The sequence below is a fragment of the Armigeres subalbatus genome, chromosome 1, assembly GCF_024139115.2.
Source record: "Armigeres subalbatus isolate Guangzhou_Male chromosome 1, GZ_Asu_2, whole genome shotgun sequence".
In the NCBI taxonomy this organism is placed as follows: Eukaryota; Metazoa; Arthropoda; class Insecta; order Diptera; family Culicidae; genus Armigeres; species Armigeres subalbatus.
This window is the reverse complement of record NC_085139.1, coordinates 91,137,438-91,152,649: the sequence shown is the minus strand read 5'-3', so window position 1 is coordinate 91,152,649 and position 15,212 is coordinate 91,137,438. Positions and strand designations below refer to the sequence as shown.

General features: G+C 44.8%; 1 protein-coding gene across 6 annotated transcripts in view; it reads left to right on the top strand.

The window, feature by feature from the left end:
- LOC134202216 (serine/threonine-protein phosphatase 2A 56 kDa regulatory subunit epsilon isoform) overlaps positions 1–15,212 on the top strand; it is a 224,599-nt gene that overhangs the window by 113,426 nt on the left and 95,961 nt on the right. For 4 of the 6 annotated variants that reach the window (XM_062677289.1, XM_062677271.1, XM_062677267.1 and 1 more), the window contains exon 2: positions 10,219–10,962. In XM_062677289.1, coding sequence (XP_062533273.1) covers positions 10,824–10,962 — 139 coding nt within the window. In that variant the 5' untranslated portion in view covers positions 10,219–10,823. Of the gene's footprint in view, positions 1–9,648; positions 9,677–9,751; positions 9,955–10,218; positions 10,963–15,212 lie in introns of those variants that run through there. The other 2 variants (XM_062677293.1, XM_062677278.1) reach the window with 2 other exon arrangements.

The following is a 15,212-nucleotide window of genomic DNA, read 5'->3' as shown; positions in this document are numbered from 1 at the left end:
CTTCAAGAGCTGGAAGCCTCCTTTCAAGAGGCTCAGCCTCCTTTCAAGAGGCTCGGAAGCCTCCTTTCAAGAGGCCTGGAAGCCTCCTTTCAAGAGGTTCTGGAAGCCTCCTTTCAAGAGGCTCGAAAGCCTCCTTTCAAGAGGCCTGGAAGCCTCCTTTCAAGAGGCCTGGAAGCCTCCTTTCAAGAGGCTCAGAAGCCTTTTTTCAAGAGGCTCGGAAGCCTCCTTTCAAGAGGCTCGGAAGCCTCCTTTCAAGAGGCTCGGAAGCCTTTTTTCAAGAGGCTCGGAAGCCTCCTTTCAAGAGGCTCGGAAGCCTCCTTTCAAGAGGCTCGGAAGCCTCCTTTCAAGAGGCTCGGAATCCTCCTTTTAAGAGGTTCGGAAGCCTCCTTTCAAGAGTCTCGGAATCCTCCTTTCAAGAGCCTCGGAATCCTCCTTTCAAGAGCCTCGGAATCCTCCTTTTAAGAGGTTCGGAAGCCTCCTTTCAAGAGGGTCGGAAGCCTCCTTTCAAGAGGGTCGGAAGCCTCCTTTCAAGAGGGTCGGAAGCCTTCCTTCAAGAGGCTTAGAAGCCTCCTTTCAAGAGGCTCGGAAGCCTCCTTTCGAGAGGCTTAGAAGCCTCCTTTCGAGAGGCTTAGAAGCCTCCTTTCAAGAGGCTCGGAAGCCTCCTTTCGAGAGGCTTGTAAGGCTCGGAAGCCTTCTTTCAAGAAGTTCGGAAGTCTCCTTTCAAGAGGCTCAGAATCCTCCTTTCAATAATTTTGGTAGTCTTGTTTCAAGAGGGTCGGAAGCTGCCTTTCAAGAGGCTTAGAAACCTCCTTTCAAGAGGCTCGGAAGCTGCCTTTCAAGAGGCTTAGAAGCCTCCTTTCAAGAGGCTCGGAAGCCTCCTTCCAAGCAGCTCGGAAGCCTCCTTCCAAGCGGCTCGGAAGCCTCCTTTCAATAGGCTCGGAAGCCTCCTTTCAAGAGGCTCGGAAGCCTCCTTCCAAGAGGCTCGGAAGCCTCCTTTCAAGAGGCTCGGAAGCCTCCTTTCAAGAGGCTCGGAAGCCTCCTTTCAAGAGGCTCGGAAGCCTTTTTCAAGAGGCTCAGAGCCTCCTTCAAGAGGCCTGGAAGCCTCCTTTCAAGAGGCTCAAGCCTCCTTTCAAGAGGCCTGGAAGCCTCCTTTCAAGAGGCCTGGAAGCCTCCTTTCAAGAGGCTCAGGAAGCCTCCTTTCAAGAGGCTCGGAAGCTTCCTTTCAAGAGGCTCGGAAGCCTCCTATCAAAAGGCCCGGAAGCCGCCCTTCAGGAGCCCCGGACGCCTCCTTTCTAGAGGCTCGGAAGCCTCCTTTCAAGAGGCTCGGAAGCCTCCTTTCAAGAGGCTCGGAAGCCTCCTTTCAAGAGGCTCGGAAGCCTCCTTCAAGAGGCTCCGAAGCCTCCTTTCAAGAGGCTCGGTTGCCTCCTTTCAAGAGGCTCGGTTGCCTCCTTTCGAGAGGCTCGGGAGCCTCCTTTCAAGAGGCTCGGGAGCCTCCTTTCAAGAGGCTCGGAAGCCTCCTTTCAAGAGGCTCGGAAGCCTCCTTTCAAGAGGCTCGGAAGCCTCCTTTCAAGAGGCACGGAAGCCTTCTTTCAAAAGGCTTTGAAGCCTTCTTTCAAGAGGCTCGAAAGCCTCCTTTCAAGAGCCTCGGAATCCTCCTTTCAAGAGCCTCGAAATCCTCCTTTCAAGAGCCTCGGAATCCTCCTTTTAAGAGGTTCGGAAGCCTCCTTTCAAGAGGGTCGGAAGCCTTCCTTCAAGAGGCTTAGAAGCCTCCTTTCGAGAGGCTTGGAAGGCTCGGAAGCCTTCTTTCAAGAAGTTCGGAAGTCTCCTTTCAAGAGGCTCAGAATCCTCCTTTCAATAATTTTGGTAGTCTTGTTTCAAGAGGGTCGGAAGCTGCCTTTCAAGAGGCTTAGAAGCCTCCTTTCAAGAGGCTCGGAAGCTGCCTTTCAAGAGGCTTAGAAGCCTCCTTTCAAGAGGCTCGGAAGCCTCCTTCCAAGAGGCTCGGAAGCCTCCTTCCAAGAGGCTCGGGAGCCTCCTTCCAAGAGGCTCAGGCCTCCTTCCAAGAGGCCTCGAAGCCTCCTTCCAAGAGGCCTGGAAGCCTCCTTCCAAGAGGCTCAAGCCTCCCTTCCAAGAGGCTCAGAAGCCTCCTTTCAAGAGGCCTGGAAGCCTCCTTTCAAGAGGCTCAAGCCTCCTTTCAAGAGGCTCAGGAAGCCTCCTTTCAAGAGGCCTCGGAAGCCTCCTTCAAGAGGCTCTGGAAGCCTCCTTTCAAGAGGCTCAGGCCTCCTTCAAGAGGCCTCAAGCCTCCTTTCAAGAGGCTCAGGAAGCCTCCTTTCAAGAGGCTCAGCCTCCTTTCAAGAGGCCTGAAGCCTCCTTCAAGAGGCCTGGAAGCCTCCTTTCAAGAGGCCTGGAAGCCTCCTTTCAAGAGGCTCAGCCTCCTTTCAAGAGGCTCGGAAGCCTCCTTTCAAGAGGCTCGGAAGCCTCCTTTCAAGAGGCTCGGAAACCTCCTTTCAAGAGACTCGGAAGCCTCCTTTCAAGAGGCTCGGAAGCCTCCTTTCAAGAGGCTCGGAAGCCTCCTTTCAAGAGGCTCGGAAGCCTCCTTTCAAGCGGCTCAGAAGCCTCCTTTCAAGAGGCTCGGAAGCCTCCTTTCAAGAGGCTCAGAACCCTCCTTTCAAGAATTTTGGAAGCCTTATTTCAAAAGGCTTTGAAGCCCCCTTTCAAGAGGCTAGGAAGCCTCCTTTCAAGAGGCTCGGAAGCCTCCTTTCAAGAGGCTCGGAAGCCTCCTTTCAAGAGGCTCGGAAGCCTCCTTTCAAGAGGCTCGGAAGCCTCCTTTCAAGAGGCTCGGAAGCCTCCTTTCAAGAGGCTCGGAAGCCTCCTTTCAAGAGGCCTTAGAAGCCTTCTTTCAAGAGGCTCGGAAGCCTTCTTTCAAGAGGCCTGAAGCCTCCTTTCAAGAGGCCTCAGCCTCCTTTCAAGAGGCTCGGAAGCCTCCTTTCAAGGGGCTCGGAAGCCTCCTTTCGAGAGGCTCGGAAGCCTCCTTTCAAGAGGCTCGGAAGCCTCCTTTCAAGAGGCTCGGAATCCTCCTTTCAAGAGGCTCGGAAGCCTCCTTTCAAGAGGCTCGGAAGCCTCCTTTCAAGAGGCTCGGAAGCCTCCTTTCAAGAGGCTCAGACCCTCCTTTCAAGAATTTTGGAAGCCTTATTTCAAAAGGCTTTGAAGCCCCCTTTCAAAAGGCTTTGAAGCCCCCTTTCAAGAGACTCGGAAGCCTCATTTCAAGAGGCTCGGAAGCCTCCTTTCAAGAGGCTCGGAAGCCTCCTTTCAAGAGGCTCGGAAGCCTCTTTTCAAAAGGCTCGGAAGCCTCCTTTCAAGAGGCTCGGAAGCCTCCTTTCGAGAGGCTCGGAAGCCTCCTTTCAAGAGGCTCGGAAGCCTCCTTCAAGAGGCTCGGAAGCCTCCTTTCAAGAGGCTCAGAAACCACCTTTCAAGAGGCTCCAGAAGCCTCCTTTCAAGAGGCCTCGGAAGCCTCCTTCAAGAGGCCTGGAAGCCTCCTTCAAGAGGCCTCGGAAGCCTCCTTTCAAGAGGCTCAAGCCTCCTTTCAAGAGGCTCGGAAGCCTCCTTTCAAGAGGCTCAGAAGCCTCCTTTCAAGAGGCTCAGAAGCCTCCTTCAAGAGGCTCAGGAAGCCTCCTTTCAAGAGGCTCGGAAGCCTCCTTTCAAGAGGCTCGAAGCCTCCTTTCAAGAGGCTCAGAACCCTCCTTTCAAGAATTTTGGAAGCCTTATTTCAAAAGGCTTTGAAGCCCCTTTCAAGAGACTCAGAGCCTCCTTTCAAGAGGCTCAGGAAGCCTCCTTTCAAGAGGCTCAGAGCCTCCTTTCAAGAGGCCTGGAAGCCTCCTTTCAAGAGGCTCAGAAGCCTCCTTTCAAGAGGCTCAGAAGCCTCCCTTTCAAGAGGCCTGGAAGCCTCCTTTCAAGAGGCTCAGAAGCCTCCTTTCAAGAGGCTCAGCCTCCTTTCAAGAGGCTCGGAAGCATCTTTTCAAAAGGCTCGAAAGCCTACTTTTCAGAGGCTTGGAAGCCTCCTCTTAAGAGGCATGAAAGGCTCCTTTCAAGAGGCTCGGAAGCCTCCTCTCAAGAGGCTCGGAACTTCTTTCAAGCGGCTCAGAAGCCTCCTTTCAAGAGGCTCGGAAGCCTCCTTTCAAGAGGCTCAGAACCCTCCTTTCAAGAATTTTGGAAGCCTTATTTCAAAAGGCTTTGAAGCCTCCTTTCAAGAGGCTAGGAAGCCTCTTTCAAGAGGCTCGGAAGCCTCTTTCAAGATGCTCGGAAGCCTCACTTCAAGAGGATGGGGAGCCCCCCTTCAAGAGGCTCGGAAGCCTCCTTTCAAGAGGCTCGGAAGCCTCCTTTCAAGAGGCTCAGGCCTCCTTTCAAGAGGCTCGGAAGCCTCCTTCAAGAGGCTCAGAAGCCTCCTTTCAAGAGGCCCGGAAGCCTCCTTTCAAGAGGCTCGGAAGCCTCCTTTCAAGAGGCCTGGAAGCCTCCTTTCAAGAGGCTCGGAAGCCTCCGTGCGGGAGGCTCGGAAGCCTCAATTCGGGAGGCACGGAAGCCTCCTTTCCATAGGCTAGGAAGGCTCTTTCAAGAGGCTCGGAAGCCTCTTTCAAGAGGCCCGAAGCCTCCTTTCAAGAGGCCTGGAAGCCTCCTTTCGAGAGGCCTGAAGCCTCCTTTCAAGAGGCTCAAGCCTCCTTTCAAGAGGCCTGGAAGCCTCCTTTCAAGAGGCTCTGAATCCTCCTTCAAGAGGCTCGAAGCCTCCTTCAAGAGGCCTGGAAGCCCTTCAAGAGGCTCAGACCCTCCTTTCAAGAATTTTGGAAGCCTTATTTCAAAAGGCTTTGAAGCCCCCTTCAAAAGGCTTTGAAGCCCCTTTCAAGAGAGACTCAGAAGCCTCATTTCAAGAGGCTCTGGAAGCCTCCTTTCAAGAGGCTCGGAAGCCTCCTTTCAAGAGGCTCCGGAAGCCTCCTTTCAAGAGGCTCGGAAGCCTCCTTTCAAGAGGCCTCAGAGCCTCCTTTCAAGAGGCTCAGAAGCCTCCTTTCAAGAGGCTCGAAGCCTCCTCAAGAGGCTCCAGCCTCCTTCAAGAGGCTCAAGCCTCCTTCAAGAGGCTCGAAGCCTCCTTCAAGAGGCCTGGAAGCCTCCTTTCAAGAGGCTCGGAAGCCTCCTTTCAAGAGGCCTGGAAGCCTCCGTTCAAGAGGCTCGGAAGCCTCCTTTCAAGAGGCTTGGAAGCCTCCCGGCAAGCGGCGCGGACGACTCTCTTCAAGAGGCCCGGGAGCCTCCTTTCAAGAGGCTCGGAAGCCTCCTTTCAAGAGGCTCGGAAGCCTCCTTTCAAGAGGCTCGGAAGCCTCCTTTCAAGAGGCTCAGAACCCTCCTTTCAAGAATTTTGGAAGCCTTATTTCAAAAGGCTTTGAAGCCCCCTTTCAAGAGACTCGGAAGCCTCCTTTCAAGAGGCCTGGAAGCCTCCTTTCAAGAGGCCTGGAAGCCTCCTTTCAAGAGGCTGGGAAGCCTCCTTTCAAGAGGCTCGGAAGCCTCCTTTCAAGAGGCTCGGAAGCCTCCTTTCAAGAGGCTCGGAAGCCTCCTTTCAAGAGGCTCGGAAGCCTCCTTTCAAGAGGCTCGGAAGCCTCCTTTCAAGAGGCTCGGAAGCCTCCTTTCAAGAGGCTCGGAATCCTCCTTTCAAGAGGCTCGGAAGCCGAGGATATCGGCCGAGGGACATCCATGGCAGCTTCAGCAACATTAGCGACAGTTCCATTATTTGTACAGAAGGAACAACCTCGGATTGATCCGATGAACCGACGGACGGACTCTGCTGCTGTGAGGAACTATGTACGAAAGAGAATACCCTTGGGAATGGTCAGGATCCATAATGGTGTACCTTTGAAAGGTCTCCGGATATGTTGATGAAGATGATCGAGAACGAAATTAAATTCGTAAAAGTGGATTTTTCGAGTATCAAATCAAAGCAACTTGTTTTGACCCAGTTTCAAATAGATTGATCATCAAAACCGCTTGTCAATATGTAATATAAATTAACGTGCTGAATCCATCAATCGCTTTAGATTGAATACAGTCCCATCCCGATTTTGGCAACACCCGTTTTTGTCTACCCCCGATTTTGGCAACACCCGTTTTTGGCAACATTTTCTTCCCGATTTTGGCAACAACCTCGAAAATATTTTGTTATTACTTTTTAGAGCTAAAACCTTTTTATTAATATGTAACAGGTTAAACAAAACCAGAAGTGAATGTCATTAAGGTTTATATGCGTATTATGGGCTCTGGACGAATAGCGGGCACTTCACTGAAATAATGAACCACCACTCGTATTACCGCTCATTGCAAACAATTTCCATTGAAACTTTTCTGCTCGTTTTATTCACGTTTTCCATGTCCCTATTCACACTACCCTAATCTAACCAGCCCACCGTAGGATGTCGTATTTTTTGGTATTCTAACTAATTTTGTCGTCGAAAAGCTGACTGTACATAGTACAACACCTATTAAGCGAAGCCGGCTGTTTACATCATAATGCAACCGATGCTGCATGAGTGATCCAGGAGCAAGCAAGCCCCAGTAGGTTTAATTGCTAGTGATTAGCACATTCGATTTTCTAAATGCGCTATATAGCCATCAAGTAGTTTTGGTCATTATGTGCCTCTTTTCTGATACCAGTCGAGAAACTGTCATTTTATCATTTTTCCGTCTTTCTGCTGCATCCCCGTATAGATAATAAGCAACAATTTTATTTCAAAGCGTCTTATTGTTTAAAATTGACGCGAATTTGTCTAGCGATTAATATCAGAACACTGTTGGCTTTTCCAGTTTCATGATGTGTCAATTGCATAACGAGCCTTTTGAATTCAGCATGTTTGCCAACAGTTCAACAGTAATGGTAAGAGTGTGGTAACATGTAACCGTAAGGCTCCCGAGAAGGCATTGAAAAAATCAGATCATGAGAAAAAATCGGGTTAATCTAAACCATCTTGATGCTCTGCGCGGGCAAGTTATGAGGTTCCTAAGATCTTTGAAGTTGGACGTCCGATGATTCACCGTTTAATGATCTTCAACGATCACCAATGGAAACCTATTGAGTGAAGCGAATCACTTGGTAACACAACAATGAGCGTCGTTACGGTGCGCTGATAGTAGAAGCCATTCAATCATTCTAAAGATGAAGACCTCTATGAGTCTGGAATTCTAGCACACTGAATGTGAGGCGTTGATACTTTCTCTCGACTATCTTATCACCTTGTAAAAAGAGCGAATAAAGCAGAACGCATGATGTGGTTTGATAGTTTGGTTTCATGGTATAAGAGCAAATTAATGCAAAAATCGTAGCTTACATGGATACCTCGCAACGGCTTCTCTTGTTAGACGGCGTTGCTCATTGTTTATCACAGCAACGATCGCCCCTACTCGTTGTTTGGCATCCATCTGAGCGAGGCAGTTCACTCATTGGCTATGGGTGCTACGATTGGAATAGATCAACCATAGATCAGAAGTGGAGTACCTCCCATGAGATCACTGGTGTAATTCTAGCTGCTTCGATAGGCGAGTGATGTGTCACATGTGGTTTTATTCAGCCTAAGGCCGTAGTGGTCTCTGCGGTGCATAACAGTTGTCTCCGTCCACTGCTGTACGTTACCAGTCACGCAGTCTACGTAAGGATCCGTAAATCGTCATCCACCTGATCAATCCACCTTGATCGCTCCACACCTCGTCTTATTGTGTCTGTCGGATCGTTGAAGAGAACCATTTTTACTCTAAGTGCGCGTTGGTCCTCCTCAAGTATCGTCCAGATCTCGTGTCCAAGGAGGACTACTTTCACCGGTTTAATGAGGGAGTCTGTTCGGTACGACAGTGAACTCTATTCGAGTGTTTTTTTGTGTTTTTTTGGAGTCCAAAGTACGTACGCTTTTCTGCAACGTTACGTCTCCGAATTTGTCTGCTGGTATTGTTATCGGAGGTCAAGTGAGCCCAAGTACATGAATTCTTCAATCACCTTGGTTTTGTCGCCATTGATACAAGCTCGTGGTGAATGGCGGTTTTTTCTCTTGAGCCTACTTCATCTTCAACGTGTTAATGACCAGTCCGACCTGCTTTGCTACCCTCTTCAGTCTGATGTAGGATTCTTCCATCTTTTCAAAGTTATACTAATGAAAGTAGTGCGTGGAGAACTGAAGTGCGATGACCTGCAGCGAGCACCAGTTTATCCGTAGCTTGACTGCTATCGAGTGTCATGCCGCAAATGGCCTTTCAGCTTCCAATTGACCACACTGTCACTCGTAGTTCGAGTTGCACGTTGTGCTCATGGATCAATTATTGCCGCCTGAAATATTCCTGGCTTGAGAGCTAGGAGACCGACTAGTGCAAAGGGATTTGGTTTGAGTGAGTCGAATGTAGTTAACCCATACTCACACTACATTGGATACGCTTGATTAATGTGCAGAATGCAGATTTCCGTTACCATTTTCTAAAACAATGGAATGTCTTATACCTTGCGTTCATTTTTTCCATAATGTCAACAAAAATTGTACACAGAACTTTACTCTTAATCACACCGACCACAAGAAAGTTGGCCTCCTTCAAAATCCATTATATAAGAATTCGAAATTTGTAGCACATTTAGTCATCTTGTATCCGTCGGATCGCTATTTGATTTACATAGTGAATTATGATAAAAAAACATTTTTGGTGGACTAAAATTTATATGAGATGTCAGATTGAAGGCAGCACTTCAATGGACTACAATAGAAACGTTATTTTTATCACCACAATTTTTAGTAAGGACGTGGCCGACGCTTGTGTTAATTTCAAATATTATTTATTACTATGAAATTGGCTAGTTACTATATCGTTTGATTACCATTCTCGAGTTTGTTTAAATTTTGTTTGAACTATAATCTCCGAGTTATGAATAATATCGCAAAATTGTCAATTATGATGCACTTGCATCACTTAAATACACTCTACATACTTTGTAGTACATATTCTAAGAATTTAGCTTCAATCATGCAAACAAAAAAAAATTGAAATTTTGTATGAAATTTTTTTCCCGTTTTTGGCAACATCCCCATTTTGGCAACATTAAAATCCGGTCGTGTTGCCAAAATCGGGAAGGGACTGTACTCCTGATTTCTAGTAGTAGTGTTATTTATATTTGAATGCATCATTTGTATTCATATAAAATCACATAATCTACCTTCTATTATTCATCACTAACACACTTCTCTGGCCGACGTAGAAACCATTATGCCATACGGGATGACAAAACACACCTAGATGTCAAACGCAACTCGACATCCCATCCCACGCGTCCAACCACCGCAAATCCATCAACAGCTGACCAGCATCAATTACCAGATCGTTGTCGTCGTCGAACGACCCAAACCGATCGCGGCCGTTTTTGCGTCACGCAGCTCAGTTCGCCAGACTACTACTCGAACTGCTCCAGTTTTCCCCGCACACCACTCACTGGTACTGCGCTCGCCACCGCTTGACACCGAATCGCCCCAATCAATGTACCAACAGAAACCACCAGCATTCAATTAGCAACCAACCAACCAACCAATTTATCTCGCAAGGCATCATCACAATGTAATTTACAACAATCTTCTCTCTTCTCTATTTTCGTTTCAGCTGGCCGCTCCATCTCCTCGCTAGTGCTGTGAGCTTGACCGATCGAGAGCCCATCGATGATGCGCGCTGCTCCACCTCGTTTTGTGATGAACACGCGTCGATCGCGATCGTTGTGATTTCCTGAATGCGCTCCACTATCATCACCAAACGGAGGCAAAAATAGGAGGCGGCGACGCGATCAACGCATCGAAAATTGATGCGCTTGCGGGGATTTTCTCGTGAATTAAGAAGTTTTCGTTGCTTTCGATCGCAGAAAGCCCCGAAACCGAACGGTACCGGTTCGCGAGAGTGTGCACCTATTTATGGGTATTTATATTTTGATTGTTGAGTGAATAATTTCGCACGCGCGCGCGTACATATTCTGACGTCGTGTTTACATTTTCATCGTTTTTTGGCGGTGATGGAGTAAAATGAAATGCTTTGACAGCAGCGGGCTTTGACGAGAGCGCGGTTCAAGTGGGCGGAGGCAACCTCCTTTCGACGAGGAAACGAGTGCGATTTTGAAGGGTTTTGCAACTCAGTGTTTTGGTGAAATCGACGGGGTATCATTATTTTTGTGTTTCTTTTCAGCATGCGTGAAACGTAGAAGAAGATGCATTGAAAGGAAAGAAAATACTGGAAAAGTGCATGGTATCGATAAAATAGTTTCTATAGTGTCTAGGGAAGAGAAGGCAGCAAACTAGTGTTAGTGCAAAAATCATCATTCACAATAATTTAAAAAGAAGTAAAAGTGATAAACGAGTGCGAAGAAAGAAAAAAAGCATCTACCAAGTATTATCATATTGTATATTACAAAGAAAATATCAAAGAGGTAAAAAATATTGCATTATCTTTAAAGGAAGCAAAAGTTAGCACAAAAGAAAATACAAAAAACCACGCAATCGTGGAGCTTAGTGTGAGTGCGCGTGTGCTTGTTCCCCATCGGTGATCGGTGCGACGTTTGGCGAGTATGCATGAGTGTGTATGAGTTGACCTGCCCGAACAGCAGTCGCTTGTTACTGTTAGTGCAACAGCAAAACATCAGCTAGATATAGCAGGAACAACAGCAGCAGACGGCGACTACTGGTGTATCTATCCCTATATCGCCACTACCGGGCAACAAATAGCAACAACAACAACAACAACCACCACCAACAGAGTAAACAAACACAACACAACACAGCAGCAGCGTGACAATGTCGTCCGGAACATTCGTCGACCGAATCGATCCGTTCGCCAAACGTTCGCTCAAAAAGAAAGGCAAAAAATCTCAGGGTTCATCGCGGTACCGAAGTTCACAGGATGTTGAGTTGCAGCAGCTGCCGTCGCTAAAAGGTGAGTAGTGAACTTTCCCTGGAGATTTTAATGAACAAATCATAAAATTTTAAACTTATGAAATAAGTTCATTTTACTCTTTGTCGAAGTATGGATGTTTTACTGTTACATTTTGTTTGAAGTTTATCTTTGATCTTGCATAATTCACTAATATTTTACTTCGCTCGATTATCAGCAACGCATTGTGAGTTTCAAGAAGCCAAAGTAAAATAATACCAAATGAAGTTGAAACCAAATAAATCGTCGACGGATGTTGGATGAAAGATAATTCGGTTTGTTGAGACGTCTATGCACTATGGTCCAGGATACAGTTTTATGCAGAAAGACGCATTTTACGCCAAAACTATATGTTTTGTTGTTGCATTTTTGCATGGTGCCTTCCTCGTGTATTATAAAATGTAACGAGAAAAGCACATCAGAAAAGTCAAAATTACACTTTAGGAAGGTAGAATGAGTTATTTCCATCAATTCACAGTTATTTGCATTTATTTGAATGCATTGCAGTCCCTATTTTTTTCATTTTGATTTTTTTTTCAAAGTGAAATAATCGGAGAATAACTCCAGAACGCAAAAGCCGATACCAATAGCGAAAAAGTAGGAAGGATTCCGAGTCATATGCAACCTGTTGCATGCAAATCGGATGAGGCTATGTACAAAAAAGTGTGTCTCACATTTTTTTTGTACACACACACACACATACATACATCACCTCAAATCGACGAGCTGAGTCGATTGGTAGATTGCTCTAAATCAGCCTACTTCAGAGCTACAGAAAAAGTTTTTTTTTGCAAAATTTGTTGGAATAAGCTGCGCTTCAACTTTGTAGAACATTACATATCAATATTCCGTAGAATAAAATATTTATTTTTGTTTTTTTTTATATATAATGGGCCACCCTATTTTTTAAGGCACCATAATGATGGCCTTAATATTCCGAACATCTTGGTAGAACATTTTTTTCCAAAAAAATAGTAACGGCGTAAAATGCATCTTTTCGCGTAAATCTGTATCATGGACCGTAGTGCTATGTATGGCTATTCGACCAAATAAGCCGGTTGGCCGAATATAACGAATAATTTTATGAAAGACAGTTCTCGGGTTGGATGAAGCTTATAATTTTTATTCCTTTCTTCTTCATCAATTTAGATTTATTTAGTTAGTTCTTTCAGTTTAACTTTTTATTTCTTCATTAAAGCAGGAACCAAAACCAAAAGTTCAGATTACACTTGAGGATTGAACTAAGAAGTTCACATTTGGTTCGAACTTCGAATATAGCTCCATTGCTCATAAAACGAACTTAACTCTCAATTAATACTTTTAATGATCTTGAAAGTTCATCTGTTCAAGTTCACGTCATGCTACTAAAATTATTGTTCCGAACTTCTAACAAAAAAATCGGTTTAAGTGATAATCGATCTTCTAATCAGCTTGAAAAATCAATGTTATTCTGAACAATAAAGTTTACAGCACGCTACTTTGGAACTTGTTCCGAACCTCTAATATCGTGTTTCACGATAGCACAAACCGAACTTGTTGTCAGTACAAAAGTTCACAAAACAATTTTTGATGTACTTTATTTCACTTTAAAAGTACCAAAAAAAGCTCTGAATAATACTTTGTGAGAACTTGAGAACAGGCACACTGTTACAAAAACAAAACAAAGTGAAATGTCAAACTGTTCAAAGCATCCAATCACGCCTGGTAGCGAGTCACTTTTTAGTGACTTGGTCACTATTTTGAGTCAAGTCACTAAAATGTCACTATTTGCACCCAAAAGTCACTAAAGTCACTATTTTTCGGAAAATGGTTACCCGAGAAATTAAAGAATACCAACCGTGTGAAAAAGTATTGGGTGTAATTATCAACATAATTTCGGGTAACAACATGTAACACACTACCCGTTTCTCGTGACGCCGGATAGATACCTTCTCGTGGTGTGTTACCTAAAAAGAGGTACCATGGCCACATTGCTAGCTTCTGGCTGATCCAACGAATACCATCCTCAATATCCAACTCCGTGGTACTTATGAGAGTGTCACGTCGCTGGCCTCTTGCTTTCACCTTCTTCCTCCTTACGGTGAAGATGGGCGTGACCAGTAGCAGTAATACTATCGACAGACATATGATTTCCGCACAATGATTTTCGTATCACGCTGTACGCGTACAGTGACAAGATGACACACATCTTTTCTTTCCACCGTTGTATCTATTTGACAGCTTGTTTTGAAACTGATTCTACCGCTTTCCAAAACTATATTTTTCATCAAAATGTATAGAAATCATAAACTGTTACTATACATAGTTCTTATGAGTATTACACAATATTTACCCACATTTTTTGAATAAATTGTGGATTCGCGTCAGCAGTTCATTCATCGATATGAGAGCATCTTTTTCCAATTTTTCGTACAGGTATTTTAGCAGAAATATGCGAGTTCTAGCAAATATTCCGCAGAGCAATTATTTCTGCGGACGTTTATCACTCTATTCTATGGTTTGAAGTGATTTCAGTGATTTCGTTCAATTCATTTGGACATTATGAAGGATAAAGCCAGCACCGTTCAATTGGGTCATAGATCCAATTTCAAATTTGTCCAAAACAACGGTACAAAACATTCTTCCCATCTAAAACAGTAGATGCTAATCAAAGATCCCGCATCCTTCGCAATCCCCAGACCTCATTCCAATTAAAACCCATGGGATACTTGCACAAAATGTTCGAAATCACACGATACAGAACTCAAAGTGACGGTAGATCTTCTCGGAAACAACCCAAGAACTGGCAAAATCAATAGGAAGACATCTTCAGAGCGTAATTGTAGCAAACTCGGGCTTACGAATAATTATTTGCTAATGTTGTGAAAAATATCATCCGGAATTGCAGAAAAACGAATCAGTCAGCTTGCAAATGTTTGTTTTCATTTCATATGCCAAACAGCGTATTTGACATTTCAAAACAACAAATTATGTTCTGTTTCGTACAATACAACGGTCGAAGGGCAGGGTACGGAAATCATCGTGCTATCGTGATACCAGCGTGATTCTGGGTGACAGACATATGATTTTATGCTGTACAGTGATATTGGTATCATATATGTGTCACAAGTATAATTTACATGCCTTTGTTATTTTTGCCTTTTCTTGATTTCTTATAGCAATCTAGATAAGGATTTCAAAAAAAAACACTAGTTTGCAATCTACGAATTATACCGAATTATTATATTATATATAAATAATGCTAATGTAACTCGTAGCTCTATACAAGGTTAAAAACTCCATACAAAAGTCACTATTTGGTCATTTTTTTGTGATCGTTGGTCTTGTGGACTTGTGGTAGGCGCATCGTCACATGGAGTCTCATATTCTAAAAAAAGAACAGCATATACGTTCTAGTGAATATTCATTGAAAAAATTGAAAATAATTCTAACAGTACATCATCTTGTGGTTTTCATTTTATTTTGTAAAGTACACTTGAAGTTCTTCGTTCAGCTGAATGGCATGCTATACAGGACTCTCACCGAACTTTTTGTGAACTTTGACGTTCACTTTAGAAGCTGAATAGCAATCTGTTTGGTTGCTTGGGTTGCACATTTCTTGCGCTAAGCACCATAGGGACGTAACTGTATCAATCGATTTCTCCTCAACGATTTAAACGGCAATAAACCAACTGTTCGAAAAGCTAGAACCGTAATTGTTGCTTCTGGTGCAAGATGCAATAATCCTTTATAAAGCACCTCAAAAATCTCCTTTCAAGAGGCTCGGAGAATTCCTTTCGAGAGGATCTGAGGACTTCTTTCAAGAAGTGCGGATGCCTCCTTTCAAGCTGCTCAGAAGCATCCTTTCAAGTGGCCCGGAAGCATCTTTTCAAAGGGGCATGAAAGTTAAAAACCTTCCTTCTAGAGCAGCGGTTCTCAACCTTTTTCTTGAGAGGTACCCCTTCGAACTTTTGCATTAATTGAGGTACCCTTAATTTGTTTTGCTATAAATGAAAAAGGCGTAGATAAGATATATGAAAAACGGACCTGAAAACTAACTGGATATATGACTCTCTATGAAGTTGACTGAAACAATTCAAAGTAAATGTATACATCAAGATTCCTGCAAAACTTTTTTGACTATTGGAGGCTTCCGAGCATCTTGAAGGGAGGCTTTCAAGCCTATTACAAGAAGACTTCTTGAGCATCTTGAAAGGTGGTTTTCGAGCCACTTAAATTGAGGCTTCTGAGCTTTTTGAAAGTATGCTTCCATG